Source organism: Eptatretus burgeri, chromosome 6, assembly GCF_056783735.1.
Source record: "Eptatretus burgeri isolate ZD-2024b chromosome 6, Ebu_testis_v1, whole genome shotgun sequence".
NCBI lineage: Eukaryota > Metazoa > Chordata > Myxini > Myxiniformes > Myxinidae > Eptatretus > Eptatretus burgeri.
Window position 1 is genome coordinate 90,428,463 of NC_140966.1, and position 23,668 is coordinate 90,452,130.

Here is a 23,668-nt window from a genome sequence, read left to right on the forward strand (position 1 = left end):
TAATTGCTATGGAGATGCTGGTTATCGATTGCTGCATCACATCGTTGTACTTCCTCAAGAACAAATGACACCACCTCCATCAAAACAACATCTTGATGAAATTAGTGATTATAATACGCAGTCTTGGAATCATTTTATGACCTCAACACACAATCCATATTATCAACCGCTTCGGCACCTGCAAGCCACTAGTCTACACCTGAGATTGAATGATATGGTTCATAAACACGCAAATGTGACACGGACCGGAAGGTCTCTTTAGTAGTAAAAAATTAATCAATGTGAAATTTGTGGGGCGAAGAAGGTAAACAGGACTTAAAGCCAAAAAGACACGGTAAATGTAACGGTACTGAAAGCACAAAGGCCTAATATTCACGAAGGTAGAAAGAAGCAAGGGCCAACATAAAAGTAGTACAAATGGTAAGAAAGGAGTAAGGAAAGAAAATCTTGGAAATATTTTCAGGTGTTTGTGCATTTGTGTGTGTGTGTTTTTTTGTGCGTTTGTATTATATTCTTTCACGGCCGATCCGTAGCACCGAGAGGCCCCAAAATTTGGAGGTAGGTACTTCTGAATGTGGGCAAGGTTTGAAGCAGCCACATGCTGGCCTTGACATCCATTTTGAGGCCACCAAAGGCCACTATAAAGTGCATATTGGGATGCAGGGTCAGGCAGTGCTGCTGCAGGCCCGCAGGCAAAGGGTAACCAACATGAGGCCAATAACTCCATAGCTTTTCAGTTTTCAAAACGTCCCGAAACCACCACTGGGAAAAGCTCACCCAGCTGGGCAACGCCAGGTATCCCCCACACAACACCCCCCCCACTCTCCCGGGCAGCTCCCTGGGTAGCCCCTGGTAGTAAATGAATATAAACAAAAACAGAAAGGAGAGAAGAAAGGACAGCAAAGATAAATATGTTTCACACCCCTACAAATCATGAGCATTAGTACAGATTTCAACAACTCGTAAGGAAAAACGAATTCAGAGGAACAAAAACCTCGAACAAACGATTTATCGATCAATGTAGAGAATCATGGAGGGCCTTGCGAATTTTTTGCCTTGGCTGGAACTGAGGATGAAATAATTTTCTTCATTATTTCATAGGGGGGTGTAGATTTCAAACGAGTAATTATGATACACAACTTACAATAACTGAGACGTGATTATTAATTTCCTTTTGGATCTTTGCATGAATCCAAAGTTTGTGATGGTTATCGGTGTATGATGGAGACATGCGCTCTCATGATTCCTCTTGCAGGTCTTGACAGGATGGTGCAGAGGTAGTGCAACTTTGAACAGCCGTCTTGCCTGGGTTCGATTCTCGACCCCACTGTAAACTGTCGGATTGGTGTTTCACAGGCAGGGCGTTGCAAAATGTGCCGTCCCTCGGAGCGCCATTAACCTGGGGACTTATCTGCTCGCACTGGTCAGCGGACGGTTAAGATCATACAGCGCATCATACAATGCGAATAGTATGGGCATGTTATTGTCAGCAGCCTGAACAAATTACAATTTCCTGCGAAAATCAGCTTCAACCGAACATCTTGCCTGGCTGGCCAGTTCACGAAAGATTGGACTAAAACTTGCAATCCAATGACCCCGCAATATGGTAGGACTAATTGAGGAAATAAAATAGTAGTAGTAGTAATAATAATCGTAGACAGTTTTAGTAGTGCAAGATTATTGTACTTATCTTATTTAAGAGAACAGAAGACAATGTTGAAATAAATTATTTGGAATATTTGGCAGTTCAGTCAAATAAATCTTGTTCATTTGGACACTGACATAGTAATCACTACTCTCTTTTCCTTCCACCATTTTACCATTAAATCAGGGTCAGCGATTCATGAAGCATGTACTCTTGGCCCAAATATTCTTGTGAACCAGGTTGGTCAGGCCTGACATTCAACTGAAGCTGGCAGTCATTTGGAATTTTGTGTGGGAGCTATAGTGATAACTCGCCCACTCTTTTGAAAAGACAGTGTGAGGCCTTTCACATCCAATAACTAATGCTAATAAATGGTTCCCAAGCTTACTTAACATCAGTCCATGAGATGTCGCACTTTTTAATGCAATTTAAGGCGTGCCTGCAAAGCATCAATCTGACAGTTTATCGTCGAGTCAGAATTGAACCCAGTTTAGGCGGCTCAAAGGTAACCTCTGCGCCATCCTGTCAAATTATGTAGTCATCACTACTCTAGTGTTGCAACTGAAAAAGTAGAAGTAATGTGTTTGAAAATGTTCTTAATCCATACATTTCATCTGATGTGGTCGCTGATGACTATTTGGAGTTTGTTTTTTTTTCCAGGAAATAAAAATCGAGGCTCATGGAAGAGTGGGGTGACAGAAGGAAAAAAGACAATGCATTAACAGCAGTTTTAGTGGGGCCACAGTTGGACGTGAGCAGGGGAATGGGAAATCCTGCTATTGTAGATTAATTAAGGTGATTCTCTGGACGTACATCTGAAAATCATGAAAAAAAAAAATTTGCACAGGTATTGGTCATAACCAGGGTCAGGTCATAAGCACACAAAAGAAATTCCACCCAAACCACCCCCCCCCCCCACTGGTGAAGGGGGAGTTGGCGACACGATTTTCGTCCAACCTCCAACAAATTTTGCATACGTGTTGTGGTAGTACCCAGGGTAACCTCCCCACCTCACAATTAGGGGGTGGGGGGGGGAGCAGATGACTTGTGAAGGACACTGCTCAAACTTGTCACACTAAGATCTTAACCATAAAACCATCAGCTACCTTAACAATAAAACCAACACCAGGCTTTCGATTTATATTGAAACCAATGTCGATTTTCACCTCCTATCTGGATATTTTCTTGTTCCAGTATCTCCGACGATGAGATAGAAGTACAAAACCTGTTGCTGTCACATTGCAGAGAGGTTGGTGTTCTCTTGTTATTTTTTTTAATGCCTCTCCTCCAGTCTTGCTCCATCTGCTCTCTCAGCACTCCGACCCTGCCTCGCTATTGCAGGATGCTCTAAAAGCAACTCCAACCTGATTAGATTCCAAAACTTCCTGGCGTGCTATCCCACCTCCACTATTGTTCTTTTCTCCCATTAATGCAACTGCCTTTCTGAAGCTGTTCAATTCCACTCCTCTCTGCAGGGCTTCAGGTTGGTGGGAGGCCACTAACTTATGTTACCTTTCATCCCTACCTGTGATCTTTTCAACACTTAACTTCCCACCCGCCAACCCAATCAAACCATCTTGCATGCAGGTTGCTGTGTTTCCTCCCCTCCTCTCTCCTCCTTGGCCTGTTCATGCATTCCCTTACTCGTTGTGTCCCACCACCCCCACTCTTAGTGGCTTGCCTTTTTGACATTTGTCATCTCACTCTTCCATGAACCAAGATTTATGTTTATTTGTTAGAAGCTTGTGTACCCTTTATTACTATTTTAACTTTTAAGTCACCGACTTATCAAACTGTTATAGAAGCTTTTACTTGTGAAACAGACATTTTGGGTGAATTTGTATCTTAGAGACAGCTCATAAGTACACTTTAACTTGAATTATATTTTCAATTATCAAGAATATCGTTTTGTCAAATCATTCTTGATGGATTTTTAAAACAAACACAAACCTCATGGAGGAGTGCAATGACAAATGATGAGGGGATTCGACTGTACAAAAGCACAGATAGGAACAAGCAGACAGTCGGTGCACATGCAAACATGACCTGCAAAATAATGTGGGATATGACGTGAAGTAGGTTAGCAAGAATATAAAAGATCATCAATGGAAATGGGAGATGGCGTGAGATGGCGGTGAGCTGCACTCTTGAAACAGAGGAAGGAGGAACTTGGTTGGACAGATGCAGGAAGGTTATTCTACAGGTGGGAAAAGCAAGGGACAAAAGTATGGTTGACAAGAGGGTGGTGTTGGGTGGATGTCCACACCCTGAGAGAGCTGGGGAGGGCAAATAGTTGAAAGGGTAGGGGGGAGCAAGACCGGAGGCGATACCATGCGATATTGAAAGACCACCAACCAGTCTATGCAGAGAAAGCAGTCGCCATTGTGCGACAGCCTTTTGATGAGCATTCCAATCATTTTCATAGCCTTGGCCACGACAGCTTCCATGAATAAGAGGTGAAATTCAGGAGGTCCAGAAGTTCAAGGGACTGAACTCCTTTTAAAGATTGATCATATAAGTAGATAGGAGTTTATCCGATCGTCCTTATTAAGAGAAACTCTAAGTACTTAGGTTAAATATGATGACCCATGTGTTGGATCCAGGAGTTTTTGATCTTTGTGAAGTCTGCTGATAGGGTATCTGCCACTCTTAGTACGTGAAACTCTTTGGTATCATGTAGAGTCATCTGCAAAGAGGTAAATATTTTACAATGAAACAGAAGTCGGCCAGCAGGCATAAAGATAGGTCACAGGTCGAGAGCTTGGCAAGCAGAGCCGGGAGTCAGGAGATTGTATGAAAACAGGATATACTGTATGTCCAGAGACACATAAGCAGGTCCTTCATGGCAGCCTTATTGTTTGCGATTCAGAACTTACATCCTTTATTAGTTTAGTGTCTGAGCAAAAGCAGCATGTTTACATTTAATTGGCTGAGGCAGAACATTTGGACAGTCAAAGCTTTGGGCTGCTCGCCAAAAAGTATTAGCCTATGGTAATATATGCGTGAGTGCACACTGTTGGTTTGGAAATTCATATCAATCTATTGGACACCTCTGTGCTTTTCCCTCTGTGCTTTTTTTTTTTTTTTTTTTTTTTTTTTTTTTTTTTCTCTCTCTCTCTCTCTCTCTCTCTCTCTCTCGTTCTCTCGTTCTCTCTCTCTCTCTCTCTCTCTCTCTCTCTCTCTCTCTCTCTCTCTCTCTCTCTCTCTCTCTCTCTCTCTCTCTCTCTCTCTCTCTCTCTCTCTCTCTCTCTCTGTCTCTCTGTCTCTGTGCCAGCCAGCTGCTTCAAAACAGCTATGTACTGCTACCTTTACGACTTGACTTGGTTACAAAACCCAACTGGATACTGCTCGTGTGGCCTGTTTTGGATTCTATGGTTTCTCCTTTTCCATTCATTTTTCCAAGCTTTTAGCAATTCCTGGCTGAACGGATGGCAGGAGGTATGCACACTTGCCTTTCAGTCATCGAGCCTAGGTTCAAATCCTGACCCAGCTAAAAACTGTCATTCCGGTCTTTCACAGGCAGGGTTATTCAGTGATGTATGTGACGTCCCTCCGATGCGCATTAAAGCAGTGTCCCATCTGCCGACATGAGTTGGTGGATGTTGAAGATCCCACAGTGTCTTTCACGAAGACAAGATGAGCGATTGCCAGCACCCTGGTGAAATTGGAAATTCCTGCTCTAACTACTGCTGGGAAGGCAATGGCAAACCACCCTGTATAACCCTTGCCAAGAAACTGCTTCGGCAGTGCTGAATATGCTTTCAGGCAGAACACGAGAACAGAAAACAAATTTTCAATTCCCCTCCACCCTCCCCTTTCAGCTCCCTCACTTTCCCCACTCCACTAATGTATGTGACATCCAGATGGCCCCTTCGAAGTCCCACTCCTTATCATTCAAGATAAGAGTTTTGCATTTATGTTTCTGCATTGTCACTGGTTTATGAATCTGAGTTGTAAGAAGGTTTCATCAGTCAGGGCCTGCTTGTGATCAGTGCAAGGCCTTTGAAGCGGGGTAATCTGCAAATGGTGCAAGATCAATATCTGGTAGGTCTGAAGAACAAGTCAACTCATGCAGTCACTTCTTCACTCAATGTGAAGAGGAAGGGAATGAAAAAGGAAAAACAAAAAAAGGGAGGAAAATTACTAAATAATTATATACGAGCAAGATAAAACAAATAAGTATTTCAAATAATAAGTTAAAATATCAGAACTTGATTTTTTTGTTTTAATTGCCCCACAGATGACAGTGTCAAAGAAGCACCAAAAAAACCCCAAAAAGATGGTATTAAACTTTTTCCGATTCAAATATCCAACAACTTCAGCTTCGAAGTTACCAACGATCACACGTCATCAAATCATCATGATCAACACAATTTGTAATCAGCTTCTGTTCAGAGGAGTGGTACTGTGACCATATTTACTTGCGTATTTAGATGCCTGTTTCCCATTTAAATTACTGGAAGCCCCCACCCGCTCCCGATGGGAGTGGTCAAGCCATTATCATTATTATTACAGCCAATTATTATTAGTATTATTATTACCTCCGCCATCAAAGGTGGACGGAGGTTATGTTTTCACCCTCGTCTGTCTGTGAGCAGGATATCTCGAAAAGTTTTTTTTTGTGGATTCGGATGAAACTTGGTGGACAGGTTGGGAGTGTGACAAAGACAAACTGATTCGATTTTGTTGAAGATCAGGATTCGGATCGGAATATGAGAAATTTTTTTAAATTTTAAAAGCGATTCTTCATAATTGAGAGAAAGGGCCAAAAACTATGTATAGCACGATATCTCAAAAACGTTGTTGAGTTATGACAAAACTTTGTGGATGTTCAGAGTGAAGAACAAGCTGATTCGATTTTGGTTCAAGTCCGGATCCAGATCCAGATCTGACCTATCAGTGGGATACAAAAAGTGAACTGTTCAGCCTGTGCGCTCTACCAAGTGCTGTTCTCGTTACTTTCGTTATTTGAAGCAGCCTTGGAAAAAGTCCACAATTATGTGGAATGACGCTCAAGCTGTTATATATACAAACCTTAACATTGCGTTTTACCAAGGCAGAAAAGCCAATAAAACTTGGCAATTCTTCCGGATGTTTTTTTTGCAGTCAAGTCTAAAGCATCACAGGCTAAGAGCCTCTGAAAATAATCCATGAAAATGTATAATGAAGGCAAAAAGGACTCAAGTATGTGGAATTGTGCACACATGCACATACACGTGTAAGTGTGATTCATTAGAAAATCTTTGTTTCGATCACGTTGCTTTAAAACGTGATTTAATTTCTTATGTTGTTCATCAAGGGCGAGAACTCTTATTGTTTTATTGCCCACTTGACTTTTTGCCACAAAGCAATGCTCATGTCCAAAAAATGTCTGTCGTGATGAAGGCTCCAACCATCTTGAAGGATTGTCCTTGTGACTTGTTCACAGTCATGGCAAAGCAAGTATGGGTTGGAAACTGCCCACGCACCATTTTGAACAGAAAAATGTCCTCCGAAGGTGAAATAGCAAGACGTGGAATGAACAGTTGCTTTCCTTTGTGAACCCCAGTCACAAGCTCTGCTGCAGTGATATTGTTGTTGTTCGTCTTTCGGCTGCTCCCGTTAGGGGTCGCCACAGCGGATCATCCGTTATGATCCGCATACTGATTTGGCACAGGTTTTACGCCTGATGCCCTTCCTGATGCAACCCTGGTCGCCTCTTACAACACAAGGATAAGGACTGGGTTTCGCCATGATTCCGGGCTGCCCTACACCATCTCATAGCGGGGCCCAGTGCAGATCTCCCATCCTCATACGATCCTCCAACCAAAGCCTCCGAGTAGCCGGATTACAGGCGCACGCCACTACGCCCGGTATGCTCTGCTGCAGTGATATGGTCAAGTAATTTCATGCCGTTGTAAAAAGATCCATTGCGATGACCGTTATATGGATCGAAATCGTGCAGCAGCGAAAAAAGCATCTCAACGTTGAGGTTCAACAAATGCGATGGCACTTCCGATGGGCACAAAGTATTAAGAAATTCTTCTGAGTGTGGTGTGCATTGTCGTCCTCAGCTGTATGGTTCCGCACTCAACTAGTTCACCTGAGAATTATTTTGGCAGGTAATTGACGACTCTGTCAACCTCCACATTTGTTGGTCATAACACCACCTATTCACATAGCCACTCCAGGTTATGGTAGATGTCACGTATATTGGGGAACACACATTTACAGAGGTCAACCATGGTACTGGCAGAAAGAGTAAGCTGTTCATCGAGGTGTATGTGGAAGTCATCACGTTCCCTGTCATATGGAGTCTTCGCTTTCCCAACATCAAGAAGGTCGTCAGCAAATCCTCCTTCTGCCATAAGGGATACGTACATATTGATGGTGAGTGAATGCACTTCCACTTTGTCCCACAAATAAGAGCTCTTAAGGCATTGTGACAGGATTTGTAGATACCCACCATTTCTGATAAGTTGGAGAATCTGGCAGCAATCACGAATGAAGATAACCGACAAGTCTCAAAATGGACAATTCTCATGATTGTGGATATTTGTTTAGAAGTGGCCTTGGAAAAACACCACAATAAGCTGCTGTCTATATGCTGTCGAGCTGCTCAATGCATGTCTAACCCTAACCCGAACTGCTGTCTATAAACCCTCCCTGGGGGAAGGGGGTAAATTAATTTGCTACTCCCTTCGTCATATGTCCCTTCGCTCTGCTGGCAAGTTATCTTGAGATTGTTTAAGTAACGACCGAATGCATCACGGTCAGACAGACAGACAGACGGACAGACGGACGGACGGACACCAAGTTGCATATTTTAGTTTGTCAGTTGAACATCTTCCTCGAGCTGAAGTATCAGACCATCCCACAGTACTGCAACAACAACAAACAGAAACAATTCTACCCATCTTCTAAATCCCATCATTGTTTGTTTGCTGAAATCACGAGGAACGGAGGAAGCAAATTAATGGAGTGATAGAATGATAAACAGAGTCTGATATGAGAAAAATGAAGTGGCGCTCGAGGCAATACAACAGCAAAGCCACTGGAGATTTTATCTGTTAGAGTTGGACACCTAATTTCTCCAGAGCTTTGTAATTATGGCAGAAACAGGTGATATTTACAATAACACTGCCTCAAGCCAAATTTCTGAAACTCATATAAACATGTTATGCTTTCTTAATGGGACAGCAATGCTTCTAATGACTGTATCTCATTCTGCTGTCTTTGGGATTTATGTTAAGCTGGCAATCATGTGTGGATAGTGAGGATGGCGTAGTATTCCTCGGCTGTTAGGCCAGGGTAGGAAGGCCAAACTCCAAAATCCCTGCATGTGTTGAGCATGGGAATGACCTGAATAGCTCAACAATGACCATTCTATGTTCTCTTGAAAATGACGATTCCACCAACGACGTCGTCAAATTATCACTCCGCTGATTATGAAATGGAACTTATCGAGATAAAGATGGGTGATAGTGGTGGTGGTGGTGGTAGTGGTAGGGGATGCTCAATGCATGCAGGACTTTTAAAGTTTGGCCGTGTTCCGCCACTGCAGGTCCGATGACAGAGCATGGAATACTTGTGCTCAGTCATGGACATTTCTAAGATGTGAATTAATCTTCAACAGGTGACCACTCCATTTCAAGATAGCACAAATGTTCCACTGAGCAGTCATGGGAATCGACCTTATACGAGTGAGGGCAATGCAAAGACGTTTTACCCACACCTCAACTGGGCTACTCCATTCAACTGGTGATCAAATGTTATCGATATCAAAGTGGATCTGATCATAGCCATTAAATAAATAAATAAATAAATAAATAAAACGTTTCATTTATGTTGCTAAAAGACTTCACATTAGTTTCCAATGACTCCTTTTTTGTCTTAAGTAGTGAAGAGAAGCTCAGGGCAGGGCTGGATTCGAACCGGATGTCCTTTGGTTTTCAACATTTGGCTTCTGCCCGGCGCGCTGGCCAGCGTTGGGCAGGGCGGCCGCTCACCCAGCGGCCGCTCACCTGGTAGCCGGGCCGCAGCCAGCTCTGCCCTGAGCCCCACCGCACCTGCCCGCCACCTAACAACATACATAATTAATTAATAATAATGATGTATAAGCACAGGAATAACTGTTATCGTCATATAAACATTCCGACTGAACCTTTCAAGCAATTCCTTTGTGCAGTTAAGCTCTCTTGCTCCATTTATTTCCACTCTTCAACTTGCGTTCATTGTTTTCACTACCTTTGAGCAACTCACCTTTCGAGTACACAGGATAACTCAGGGAGGTAACACCTGGGAGAGAAAGGAAAAGGAAAGTAAAAGGGTTCGACTTGTGAAAGTTGTTTATAGTAAACTGCTGAGTGAATACCATGTTAATAAACAAACATTCTCATAAAGATGTATTAATTAACCATCTGGATTGTCAAGAGCAACAAAAGCAATAATTGGTGAATGAACGACTGATAAACAAATAACTAGTGACTGAAGCATGGAAAAGTTTAATGACTATAAAATGTAAACTTCACTGAACTTGTGTGTGTGTGTGTGTATGTGTGTGTGTGTGTGTGTGCGCGTGTGCGCACACACACACACACACACACACACACACACACACACACACACACACACACACACACACACACACACACACACACACACACACACTTTTTCCGATACAACTCTTCCTCACAACAATTATAATCAATTATTGAGCAGTGATGTAGCAATTTCTAATGCATCAAATTAACATTTAAAGGATGTTAGAATAATACCAATTCTACAACACTCGACAACACCTAACTTTGTTTTAATAGCTCTCACTCTCCCACCTGTGGCAAGTTGAGTCAAGCTCTATTTTATAGAAGCTAACATCTGGCATTATCCTCCTGCCCTCTTCTATCTCTGCTTTCCTGAGCCATCCTTAAAGAAATCCCCACCTGTTCAACCTCCCAGGAAAGTCCAGACTGGTTAAGTGAACCTGCGTTCATTCATGCTGTTATTTTACCAATCGTGGAATAATGTCCCTGTGTCTTGGTTTCGTCTCATCCTCCTCTTTCAAGTGCTCTGCCCATCAATATCTCATGCGTTCAACACATATCCGCGGATGTTCTCTCTCCGGGGTGGACTGGTCTATAAAATTGAGAAAAAACATTATCTTCCGGGTATTGGCTGCAATGCAATCCTACTGGGAAGTAGGTAGGGGACTGCAGCTCTGCTAATTAGCTCATGGCTAATAGGTGCAGCCCATGAAACGGCTCAGCCAGATGAGCCTCTCAAAATTATACATTTTTTTTAAATTATTATAATCCGTTTTCAAACCTACAGCAACACCATCATTTCTCCGTCATGTTGCGCCATACTGTGATTTCTCGGGAGCGCCACACAGTGTGAACCAAGTCTATGGGCAACGGTTCAAAATTATACACATCGAGGAGATAGCTGCAGATATCGTTCACCCTTATTAGAGTTCATCACAAAGCGAACTTTAAAATAGTTGTACACCTGGAGTGAAAATTCCAAAAGTTAATTTGTAACTGATTGATTTTCTGAATGTCTGGATCTTCAGCTGAGCTCCATTTTTCACTGAGGTTTAAAACCTTTCAGTGCAGAATCTCGACTTCAAATGGTGGGTCTACAGCCTTAGCCATCGGTCTAAATCGGTAGACCCACGACCTCAGTTGTGTCAAAACAGTCATTCACATTAGGCAATGTAATCTCACTTTATGCGACTCGGTTCACTCAGACTCATTTAGTATTGGTGAATATAGTATAGCCATGGAACTTACAAACATGGTATTCTGCATTGCTGTAAAAACATAGGGAAACTTAAAAAAAAATTCAAAATTAAGACACTGGAATGAAAAGCATGGAAGCACTTGTGCCGATTAAAGGCAGATCGATATTTTCAGATACGTAGCTGGAGTTATATTTGTCCAGGAATGGGTTACCATTTTCCCCATGTACAAAACAATTGTAATTACTTTACACAAGTAATTACTTTTCTTCTTGGTGAACTTCGATGCAGGAGGATGCCATTTAGCCCATCGAGCAACCCCTTCATTCAATCTTACAGTTTCTCAACTTAAATTCACTAGTGAATGAGGAGAGGGGTTTGAAACAGTGGGGTGCAAGCACACTAAACATCACCATGATGTTTAATGCACATATATGATACGACAAAACAAAATAAATATTATTATTTTAAATTATATAAAAAACTAGAAGGGAATTCTTCAATGTCACGATGTCACTAGATATGTCTCTGCCCACGTTACTACATCATTATATATACTTGTACCAAGTTTGATTTAAATCCCTGAACCCAGATTCAAAATATTAAATAATCCTGGCTACCAGACCATGTGTCCAATCAGGTTGAAATTTAAAATATATATTCCCCATCACTACTAGATCATAATTCTGTAGTTTCGTGTCGATTGATGAAGTGCTTCAAGATAAATAATTTTTTAAAAAGATTTTTGTTCAATCCAACATGGCTGCCAAACCATGTGACCTATCAATTATTTGTAAACACCCAGGTATCCCCAAGGATTGGGGAATATATGGGTGAAGTTTCCCCTCGATCTGTGCAGCAGTTTCAAAGAAGAAGATTTTTGAATATTTTATGTTAGCAACAATATGGCTTCCAAACCACGTGACCGATGACGTCATCAATTTTTCCCCCCATACAATTTAGCCATAGATGACCCTTCAAATTTTTCATACTGACTGAATAAAGCGTTCGATGTATGCAATTATGATGTCACAACGAAGCCACTTATGATGTCATCAAAAACAAAAATCACAATTGTTTCCCATGAGGAGTACTTCACATGTGCCAAGTTTAAATTTTTTCCATGGAGCAGTTTTGGAGATAGAGGCCCAAAGTTTTTCCTGTTTTCCAACATAGCTACCACACCACATGACCGATGACATCATCATCATCATTCAAATATTCCACTTGAGTAGTCACACCTATGGTGAAAAATTTTGTGTCATTCGGATAAGCGGTTGCAGAGAAAACAGAAAATTAACACGGACGAACGTACGGACAGGACAACCAAAAAACAATGCCTCTGGTGACTTCATCAGTGGAGGTGTAAAATTTTGTTTTTGGGGGTTTTTGGGGGGGGGGGTGGTGGTTGGGAACATTCTTCTCAGGTGAGAAATGAACAAGCACAAACAGCACATTCAACTTTTGACGAGACCCTCTCGCAGATGCCTTGAGCAACAAATATGGCTCAGGCCCTGCCAACTTTGGTAGGGACTTCAGTTGTAATATCACACCATTCCTCCTTCGGAACAAATGCAAATCCCGACTCGTGACTCAAATGCCAACAACGTGTACGTCACATGATGGGCTTCCAAGTTCCAGGCATAACTTCAGTCAATGATTCACATTTAGGATTATATTTCCGAGTTTGTGGTTTCGTGTCGCGCTATCTTCGACTTTGTTCTGCACTCGAGTAACGTGATATTCAGCTTACATTATCTCAAAGACCATATGAGGTGCATGGTACAAAAAAAAGAGTAAATAAAATGGTTCTGAAACAGTGAAATCGTGCCAAGAAGTACTTTGAACATTGTATTTCACTTACTGCATTAAAGTAAAATTACTACTGACACTCTGCATCAGTTCCTTTCTCAAACACACCCACCCCAACATGTCACGCAGGGCGCGGGTTATGCTAGTTTAGGATTATTGTACACCGCTCCTTCCCAATTCTACAGTGTATCCATGCGATGCAAGACATCATCGCCAGGTACCAAAGGAAGGGACTACTCAGTTTTTACTCAGTTTGTTTTCTTTGTTGTAGCTTGGCAAAATTTTGTTTTTGCCAAGCATGTTGGTCTGTAGCGTTTGTCTGTCTGTCTGCCTGTCTGTCTGTCTGTCACACAATTTTTGGCCACAGTTTTCAAGCAATTGTTCTGGAATTTTTTGTTCCTGTCAGTGACTGGACAAGGATAGCAACGCATAATTTTGGTGAAGATCCGAATCTAGATCTGGATCTGAGAATTTTGTAATTGATTCTTCACCATTGAGAAATGGGGCCAAAAACGATATATAGCACAATGTCTCAAAAAGTTATGGATGTATTCTACAGAAACTTTGTGGACAGGTTGGGTGTGTGAAAAGGACTGATTGATTCAATTTTATGCTTGGTGTTGGCATCATGGTTAGGGTGGTGGGCTTAGGATCCGAGGAACCTGAGTTCAAATCCCACTCGGCTGTTGAATTAATACCAGATGGGGTTGACTCTGCCTGTCATCCTTCCGAGGTCGGCAAAATGAGTATCAGCTTGTTGGGATACTGTGTCGGAGTGGCGACCTGTCCAGGATTGTGCCCAAATAGCCAAGGAGACTGCTTCGGCAGAGCCAATGCTCTGCACAGAGTATGGTCCCGATAGATGGATGGATTCAATTTTGGTAAAGATTTGAATCCGGATCCGACTACTCATATTTTTTAAGTGATTCTTCACCATTGAGAGATGGGGCCAAAAACTATGTATAGCATGATATCTCTAAAAGCTGTGGACGAGTTGTGACAAAACGAGGTGGAAGAGTTGGTTCGGTGACAAGAACAAGCCAATTCAATTTTGGTTTCAGGTCCGGATTCAGATCCGACCTATCAGTGGGATAGAAAATTAAACTGTTCAGGTTGGCAGAGGTATGCACTTTACTGAGTACCCGCTGTCCGGTTCACACGTGTCACTCGATGAGTGATTTTTCATTTGTTTGCTTTCTTGTTTGTCTGGGCAATATCTCAGCCATCCTTTGAGCTTGGAAGCTGAAATTTGGGTAAAAAAATGAAAATGGCTTTGGCAAAAAGAGTATTTTTTTGTTTAATCAATTAATTGATTAATTACTTAATTATTATCGATTTATTAATTACTTATTTATTTTCATTCTCATATGAGCAATATCTCAGGCACCTTATGAGCTAGAAAGCTGATATTTAGACACGACACTGAACAAGTGATTTGGCTATTAGAGGTATCTTTGATTTATTGATTAATAAATTAATCAATTAATTATTCATTTTTGGATGAATTACTTAATTTTCAAAAAGTTACAGATTTGGATGAAACAGTGGTGGTTTTGGTATGCTATTAGGCAATTGATTAAGAAATTAACTATTTTACAATTATTAATTTATTTTAATTATTCAATTAACCAATTAATCAATCAATTATGATACACCATTCCCTCCTAATTCTGTTTCCAATGTGCTGCAAGGTGGCATCACTGGGCACCAAAGCATAGTGGTGATGTCGCGTGCTGGAGGATTTGTTATTTATTTATGTGGCATGAGGGCGGTGTACTTTTAATGTACCAGTACTTGGTTTGGTTTTGTATCCCACTGATAGGCCGGATCTGGATTCAGATCTGAACTAAAATTTAATCAGCTTGTGATCCATTCTTTTCAAAAAGCTACTTTGCAATTACTATTCAATAGCAATTTGTGCACCTTTCAACTTAATGTGGATGTGCTTGCTTCAATGCAGATGTGATGGTTGGCTTTATGAAGTAATTATTTTAATGCTAGGCATGGGGTTATTCTTTACCACAAGTTTCAAGGTTCATTTAGATTAAACTGCCAATAATTCTGGCTTGCCTGCCCTATTCTTTTCCACATTGACACAACCTAAGCAATTCCAATTCTAAAAGATATTTCCGAAAGGTTGACTTGGGAAGGCAATTCGTGCGACGGAAATGTTGCGAAAACCCGTAACCTCTATTTTCCACTCAAAAAACAATTCCACGTTGAAGGTCAGGCACTTCTGTACCTCCAGACCTCCCAATTACACCTGAGATCCAATACTTGCTGTACACCTTTATAAAACACGTGCCACTTAGCTGAGTGCAAAAAATGTGCAGGTACAAATTTAGATGGTCCATTTAATGTTTGGATGAGCTTTCCCAATATATTGGGAATACATACAGTACTGGAACCACACTCGGTAGAGCGCATACCTTTACCAGGCTGAATACTTCACATTTTGTATCTGACTGATAGGTCGCAACTGCAAAGGGAGCTGAACCAACATCTAATCAATTTGTTATTGTCATCTACCCAACTCATCAAGCTAGTTTCGTCGAATCTGTCCATAATCTTTTGAAATATCATGTTATATATCATTTTGGCCCCATCTCTTATGGTGAAGACTTACTCATAAAATTAAATAATGCTTGTATCTGGATTCGGATCTGGATCTTCACCAGAACTGAATCAATTTGTCCATGTCACACACCCAACCTGCCCACCAAACATCGCCCGAATTCGTCCTTTACTTTTTGAGATATCCTGCACACAAACAGGCAAACAAGAAAAAGACTGTGCGGAGCACAATACTTGCAAAATCCATCCCCCCTTTCCAAAGAATGGCATGGATACATCAAATTGTCCATTTCATTAAGATTAAAATTGACAATCTTAATCAAAGCTCAGGTCAATCGAATGAAAATGGATTATTTTTCAGTTGAAAATTGATGATTTTAGAACTTTGACCTTGAGTTAACCTTTGACATTTTGACCTCGAAAATAGCTGGTTTCCCAATTCATTGATGGACTATGCAAATTCTGTTCAACTTTCAGGTTAATCAGATGTAAATTGACGATTTTTCAGTTGAAAATTGATGATTTTAGACATTTGACCTTGAGTTGACCTTTGACCTTTTGATCTCAAAAATAGTTGATTTCCCAATTCAGTAATGCACTATGCAAGTGCTGTTTAATGTTCAAGTCCATCGAATGAAAATTGATGATCTTTCAGATAAGAATTGTTGACTTTAGAAGTTTGACCTTGAGTTGACCTTTGACCTCGAAAATAGCTGGTTTCCCAATTCATTGATGGACTATGCAAATTCTGTTCAACTTTCAGGTTAATCAGATGTAAATTGACGATTTTTCAGTTGAAAATTGATGATTTTAGACATCTGACCTTGAGTTGACCTTTGACCTTTTGATCTCAAAAATAGTTGGTTTCCCAAATCAGTAATGCACTATGCAAGTGCTGTTTAATGTTCAAGTTCATCGGACGAAAATTGACGATCTTTCAGAGAAGAATTGATGACTTTAGAAGTTTGACCTTGAGTTGACCTTTGAACTTTTGATCTCAAAAAATAGTTGGTTTCACAATTCAGTGACCAAATATGCAAATCCTGCTCAAATTTCAAGTCAATCAGATGAAAATTGATGATTTTCGGAATTTGACCTCAAGATGACCTTTGATCTCAAAATCAATCGGCTTCTCAGTTGAGACTACCTCTACGACTGGGTGAAGTTTTGTGAAGATCGGTTTTAAATTGTCTCTTGTAGGCGCTTGACAGACAAACAAACAGAAAGACAAAAAGTCAGAATAACAAAATTGACTGACTAATATGTTCAAAAATCTTCGATTTTGCAAGTGACAAACAAACAGACAGACAGGGGTGAAAATATAACCTCCATTCACCTTTGGTCGCAGAGGTAATGATGTACAATATAATATATTATTTATTTACATTATATGTTTACTTACGTAACAATATTTATTTGACCTCCACTTGCTATCGTGTAATATTTCTCCATAAAAAAATTAAAATTCGAAAAACGTTAATTTCTGCATATCCCAGTTTCTATTTTTAATATTAAAAAGAGATGCAAGTTCAGTAACAAGATTACTGGATACGCTGCAAGTAAACAGTGATCTAAAGAGTAAAAATCCTCGCACCCAGTTATTAATGGTCAAGGAAGCTGTCCATCAACTCGAGTCATGCCAATTTACGAACACGACATTGCATTGTACTGCAAAAGTAAGAGTTCTCCAAAAGCTACACTGGCATCATTATTTGTGCAATTAAAGTAGATATTGGAGTTCATTTGGCTAATGAGCAAACAGCTTCAAGTTTGCTGTTTGTTTTCAGTCTCATTTCCCCCACCACCTTCCCCATACATTTGTCCCACCATATTCCTGGTCTCATTGCACTCGGATTTTGATTTATGTGGCCCAACAACCTCAAGCAATGAGATGAACAAAGGCAGAAGGCCATTTAATTCCCACAAACTTCTGCTGTCCACACAACTTGTCTAAATCTTCAATTACAAACCTCTGCCTCTCAACTCTAATTATGAATGTGGAAAATGGGATAATTTGGGGAATATGGAGCACAATACGTTGTTGGTCATCACAAAATCTCTTTAACTGCCTTCACTATAACTTTCGCACTCAAATAATTAATACAATACTCGATGACACTGCTTTAGCCTACGCTCCGATTGCAATATTGTGTAATACTTAACGATTGTAATACATAGTGACAATCAGAGTGTACTGAGGTTATTATACAGGTTTACAGTTATGATTGGAAAGCTTCAATGGGAATTAAGCAACAATTTATGAAACATGAACAATATTATTTGGAGAATTATTGATTGTGAACATGTCGAATGTGGTCATACTCAATTTGCCTCTGCACTTCCTCCATTGGATGGCTATACAATCTTCAACAGGACAGAAGTCCTCGTTCACTGATTCCACAACTTTTTCTCTCGGCTGCATGAAGCTTTATGCTAAGACCTGATCCTTCATATTTCCCCACATAAAGTAATCACGTGGCTTTAGGTCGGGGCTCTGAGCAGACAATGTCATTCTACACTGATGTCTGTTTGGAAACTTGAGGGAAATTACATGATCTTCAAAAGTTTCAGAGAAAGTCAAGGACAACTCTCATGGTACAGAGTGTTCAACAATCCGAGTTGAACCATTGTGTCCCCATGCCAAGGTCCTTATACTGCATATGTGGGAGCAACGTCATTGCACCAGTCAAACTGCACCTCAGCAAACAGTAACACCATCCTACGCTATAGTTTTGTTGATATCCAACCCCCATGTCTAATATTACCTGGATTATTTTTCTCTCCAAGATTCTCTCGATTAGCGATGTGATGTTTGGCTTTAACATGTACTACTTACCGACTTGCAAATCACAAAAGAAAACGACCACCATTCCATGGACCACCCATCGATTGGCGTTGATATTATGGAAGAGGATAAGTTCAATATTGTTCATCCAAAAAAAAAATTGTTTGGATGAAAAACAGTGATTATAAAATGATGACCCAATTAGAATGAGAACATGTAGTGGTTCACTCTGCACACTTGGAGTATAAAACACAATGTGTAGAAGGATGGATGGTAAAGGAAGGAACTTTCAGTGTGTGTGTGTGTGTGTGTGTGTGTGTGTGTGTGTGTGTGTGTGTGTGTGTGTGTGTGTGTGTGTGTGTGTGTGTGTGTGTGTATATATATATAATATATATATATATATATATATATATATATATATATATATATATATATATATATATATATGTGTATGTATATATTGTTACGGCTGTGGAAATTCGCATTACACCATAAAGGGCCCTCAGGTGAGATATCTCCATAGGTACATGTGTAGTGAGCCCAAGCCCGTTGAAGAGAGGGAATTTATGTGATCCATCCAGGCTGCGATGCTTTGAGTTAGCCATTTTTCTGTTCTAGCTTTTATTTCAAACAAACAGCATCTCAACAACCACGCCATCCCCATCACAGCGCCAACCACACTACAACGACGACACCTCCACCACCTACGCTACCACATCATGGCTTCTACAACCATTCGCAAACACCACCACCTTCGCCTTTACCTTCACAACTTCATCCCACATCATCGCTTCTACAGCCATTCCCAAACACCACCAGTCAACACTAAACGTCGTGTTCCCGGAGCCGTTCGGCCATGGAGGCCGAACGCGTCGATCTGCGGATCAGGAATGCTTCACGCCCACTTCTCCTCCATCCAATGGGCAAACGCGAGGCGGCTTGGCCCCGCCTCCAGGCGCATGTAGGTGAATTCTGTCCATGTCCGTATATGCAAATTTTAGGATCAGGGGAGGTTCACGCCCATTTTTGCCTGACCAATGGCTGACCGGGGGGGGGGCGGTGTGGCCCCGCCTCCTATCGCATTCTGATCCGAGAATTTGCATATCGGCGCCTCCTGAGGGCTATAAAGGTGCGAGCGGAAGGCGACTCGAGAGAAGAATGTGGAACTGGTGGAGCAAAGCGTAAGCGTGGTGAGAGAAACGAGAAGCGAGGAGCGTTGAGCGTTTAGCTGGAAGAAGGAGAGTGTGGAACTGGTGGAGCTAAGCGTGGAGCGTGGAGCGTTGAGCGTTGGGGAGCGGAGTTCAGAATTGAGCTGGAAGAAAGGGAGTGCGTGCAGTGGAGCTGCAGGTGGCGGTTCGGGGCAAGGAAGCTCGGGTCCGAGGCAAGGAGGACGGAGGTCGGCGATGAGGTTGCGGTGTGGGGGATCGCTCGTCTCGTTGTGGGACCTAAGCCAGCCAGCCACTCCCCTCCCCCAGGGTATCAACAATTTCCCCTTCCCCCGCGCTGAGATAGTGCAAAGGGGGCCCCGTTCCTCCCCCACCCCAAATGTGGTGCCAACGAGCACGCCAGGGGCACAGAGTCGGGGCACAGCGGCGCGGACATTTTGCGGCTTGCCCGCCAACGCGTAACGAGGACGCGGGTAAGACCTCCCCGGTCTCGCGGACCTGGCCGCTCCTCGAGGTCCCGCGCACATTTGGCCTACGGGCCTGTCTGCCTCCTTGTCTGTGAGGGTGGCTTCCTTCCTTTGCTTTTGTGTAAATGTGTGTTGGCGCCGTCTGTGAAGTAAAACTGTGTAAGTGTTGCAGTGTGTACGCGTTAGGTCGGCATCAACTGTTTTCTTTTCCTTTGCTTTTTGTGTATTCTGTATAGCTGTATATACGTGCTTTCCGTGTGTCGTGTAATAAAATGCTTGCTTATTGAACTGTGCCAGTTTCGCTTCGTCTTTTCTCCATTTGAATCTCCATCTTGCATCACGTAAGGGGTTCGTAGTGGGTTTAACATCCCGGTAATTATTCGGAACCGTCAAGGCCGACGATAACACCGCTTGGTTATCACTGTAGCACGGAACGGACCACTTAAAGCGGTTCGTGTCCGGAGTCGGCCTGTGGCGTGGTACGATCGCCCGGTCGACCATTCGCGCAGGTACTTAGGTAGATCGAATTTGGTGAGCAACCCTATCCTGCGTGGGTGGGCAATTGGCACGATCGTGGTGAGGTTAAACCCCACCCGTGACTAGCTCCAGGCGTTATTCCGAGAGGGTCACGACTGAATTGTCCGTCCGGTGGGCGACGTGCCGCGATTCGAGTTAGGTGGCCGTTCGCATGCCGGCGGGCGTGAATTCGCAACAATATATTACATTCCATTAATCCTGTCCTGTGCTTTGTAAAAAATAAATCCACCACCCACTTGGCCAAATCCCAAATGAAGCCTTCTAAACCTCTCATATCAAAATTTTACGAGTCAGTATTTTTCCTTGTTAGTTTTTCCACTTTATAACAAAAATTTTTTTATTTAAATATACCAAGTCGAGGCTCATGGAGGAGTTAATACACAGAAACACATAACAAGGCAGGGAGAGGGAAGCACAAAACAGTGAGGAACAGAGACAATAGGTTATCTGTGGAAGGGAGAGGGGTCGGGTGGGGAACATGGGGTATACAAGGTGAACACTACAGGGACTTTCAGGAAGGAAAACAGGGAATTTGAAGGAGGTGAGTTTGGGGTGAATTAACGGGGGTAGAAAAGATGGAGGATTTGGATTTGGGAAGATAAGAGATGGTGGTGAACAGCTGTTTTGAAGATCTGGAGGGAAGAGTGGAATTGAAGAGAGTGTGGGAATTTGTTCCAGAGGTGGGAAAAAACGAGGAATAAAAGAATGAAGGTGAGCAGTGATTCTTGATTTTGGTAGTTTTACTAGAAGGGGGTATTTGGTGGACCTTGGGTGCCCTGAGGAAATATAGGGGGGGGATAGATCACAGACAGAGCGGGGGGGGGGAGCCTATAGAGGAGACGGTGAAAGACAGAAAGACCACCGAGATGTCTCAGGTGAAAGAGTGAGACACCCAAAGACTCAGTTTCATCACGGGAGATACTAGTGATTCGAAATGCCTTGATTTCCACAGCATGAAGTCGAACTTGGTGTGAGGCAGGAGCAACACCCCAGAGGGGGGAGGAGTACTCCATCAGGCTGCAGATGAAATCTTCGTAAGTAGTTCGAAGCTCAGGTGTGCCAAGGAAGAACTTTACACGATGGAGGATTCCCAGTTGGCGACACACTTTGGAGGCCAGCTTGGAGATGTGGCTTTCCCAGGAAAGATTATGGCAGATAGTGAGATCCAACAGTTTGAATGAAAGGACTTCTTCAATTGGATTGTTGAGAAAGTAGATGGATGGGGGGGGGGGGGATTTCCAGATGGTCCTTTCTGAGAGACATAGGGAGTGTGAGATTTGTCAAGATTGAAAGACATGTTCCACGTGTTGGACCAGTTTGTGATTTTATCCAGATCTGCAAAGAGTAAAGTGGCTGCTGTTTGCTGATCTGAGGGATGAGAGATGGTACGGCAGAGGGAAGAGTCATCAGCAAAGAGATAAAGACGATTTTCCAGAGAGTCAGAGAGATCATTGATGAAAACCAGAAAAAGAACAGGGCCCAGAACACTGCCTTGAGGAACTCCAGCCTGGACAGGAAGAGAGGATGAAAGAACTCCATTTAGGGCCACACGTTGGCTGCACCAGGAGAGGAAGTCTGTGAGCCATGAGTGGATATGTCCTTGGATACCATAGGAAGAGAGTTTGGTGAGCAGGGCAGGGTGCCAGATTGTGTCAAAAGCACGTGACATGTCCAGGGATATAGCTCTGATTTCTTGTCTCCCATTGAGGACTTCCACCATTGTTGGGAGAGCAAAATCAGCATATCCAGGGTAGAGTGACCTGGTCTGAATCAAAATTGATGTTCGAAAATCAAGCCATTGGAGAAGAGGAAGGATTTAATGTCTGAATTGATGATGGATTCCATAACCTTGCTGATGATTGGGAGAAGGCTGATTGGTCTGTCATTGCAGGGATCTGTTCTTGCACCTTTTTATGCAGGGCAGTAATGTTTGCTGATTTCCAAGCAGATGGCAGATGACCATTGCTCGAGCACGCACAGATAAACATGAAAAGTTTTATATATACATTTATTTGCCTATAGATGTGTATAGTAGGTTTGAAGAGGTTTGATTCAAGGAGGATTCTAACAGATAAAGTACTTATAATATCGAGTGCTGATGGAACACAATTCCCACGCTTCGCAAGCCAAACATGATGATCAATAAATGTTTGTGCAGCATTTGAAACGAAAATAACAATGGCTGCTGTTTGGATCATCTACTCAGGTGATCCACAGGGCTACAGCTTCTCGACCTGCTGCATTGAGGAACAGACTGTGTGGTGCAGAGTTATGTTGGTCTTAGTTGATCACATGATGTATTCAATGCTTCTGCACCCGTTGTATTGCATTGAACTAAATCAGGTTGCAGAAAATCAACTTGAGGTGCTATGAAATATCTGCCATTTTCACATCGAAGAAACAATCTGAGTGGCATTCCTAATACCATCCTTACTGCCTCGAACTTCCTGTGCTGTCCCCCCTCCTGAAGGTGAAGATTATCCATAAAGGAATGAACATTCAACAGATGCAACACACACCTCTTCGTATCCCAACTGGCAGAATGATACTCGTATTTATTGTTCTGGTACGCTGGGCAAATATTTAATTCCTGCCTTAACCAAAGTGGGCAACTGCATCAGTGATGTAGCTGTGCAACCTGAACTGATGCAAACACACAGCCAGGTGCTGCCGACGAATGAGACGAATATTTTATTGTAATACGCTTCAGCTCTTTACTTACCTCTTATCTTTGTTCATTTTCCACCACGATGTGGTCCTGTTTATATACCCCTTATTGTGATGCCTTTTTATTTTTTGCCTTGAATCCAAAACAGTGGGCCATTTTAGAATAACATGTTTTCTTGATTATCTTATTCATCAAGTCATACTATAATTACGCTCTAAGATGAGTGTGTTTTTGTAAAAAATAAATATATATATATATATATATATATATATATATATATATATATATATATATTA

The 23,668-nt window shown here is 42.0% G+C and overlaps 1 protein-coding gene across 3 annotated transcripts in view; it reads right to left on the reverse strand.

Annotated features, from left to right (window-relative positions):
* The window catches only part of LOC147025309 (limbic system-associated membrane protein-like), a 176,310-nt gene that overhangs the window by 40,140 nt on the left and 112,502 nt on the right, over positions 1-23,668 (reverse strand). Inside the window, exons 9-10 of one of the 3 annotated variants that reach the window (XM_085886170.1) lie at positions 9,887-9,922; positions 9,560-9,704 (exon numbers count right to left, since the gene is read on the reverse strand). The exons of 1 other annotated variant lie outside the window; for it this stretch is intronic. In XM_085886170.1, coding sequence (XP_085742296.1) covers positions 9,577-9,704; positions 9,887-9,922 — 164 coding nt within the window. In that variant the 3' untranslated portion in view covers positions 9,560-9,576. The remainder of the gene's footprint in view (positions 1-9,559; positions 9,705-9,886; positions 9,923-23,668) is intronic. One more of the 3 variants, XM_085886171.1, reaches the window with a different exon arrangement.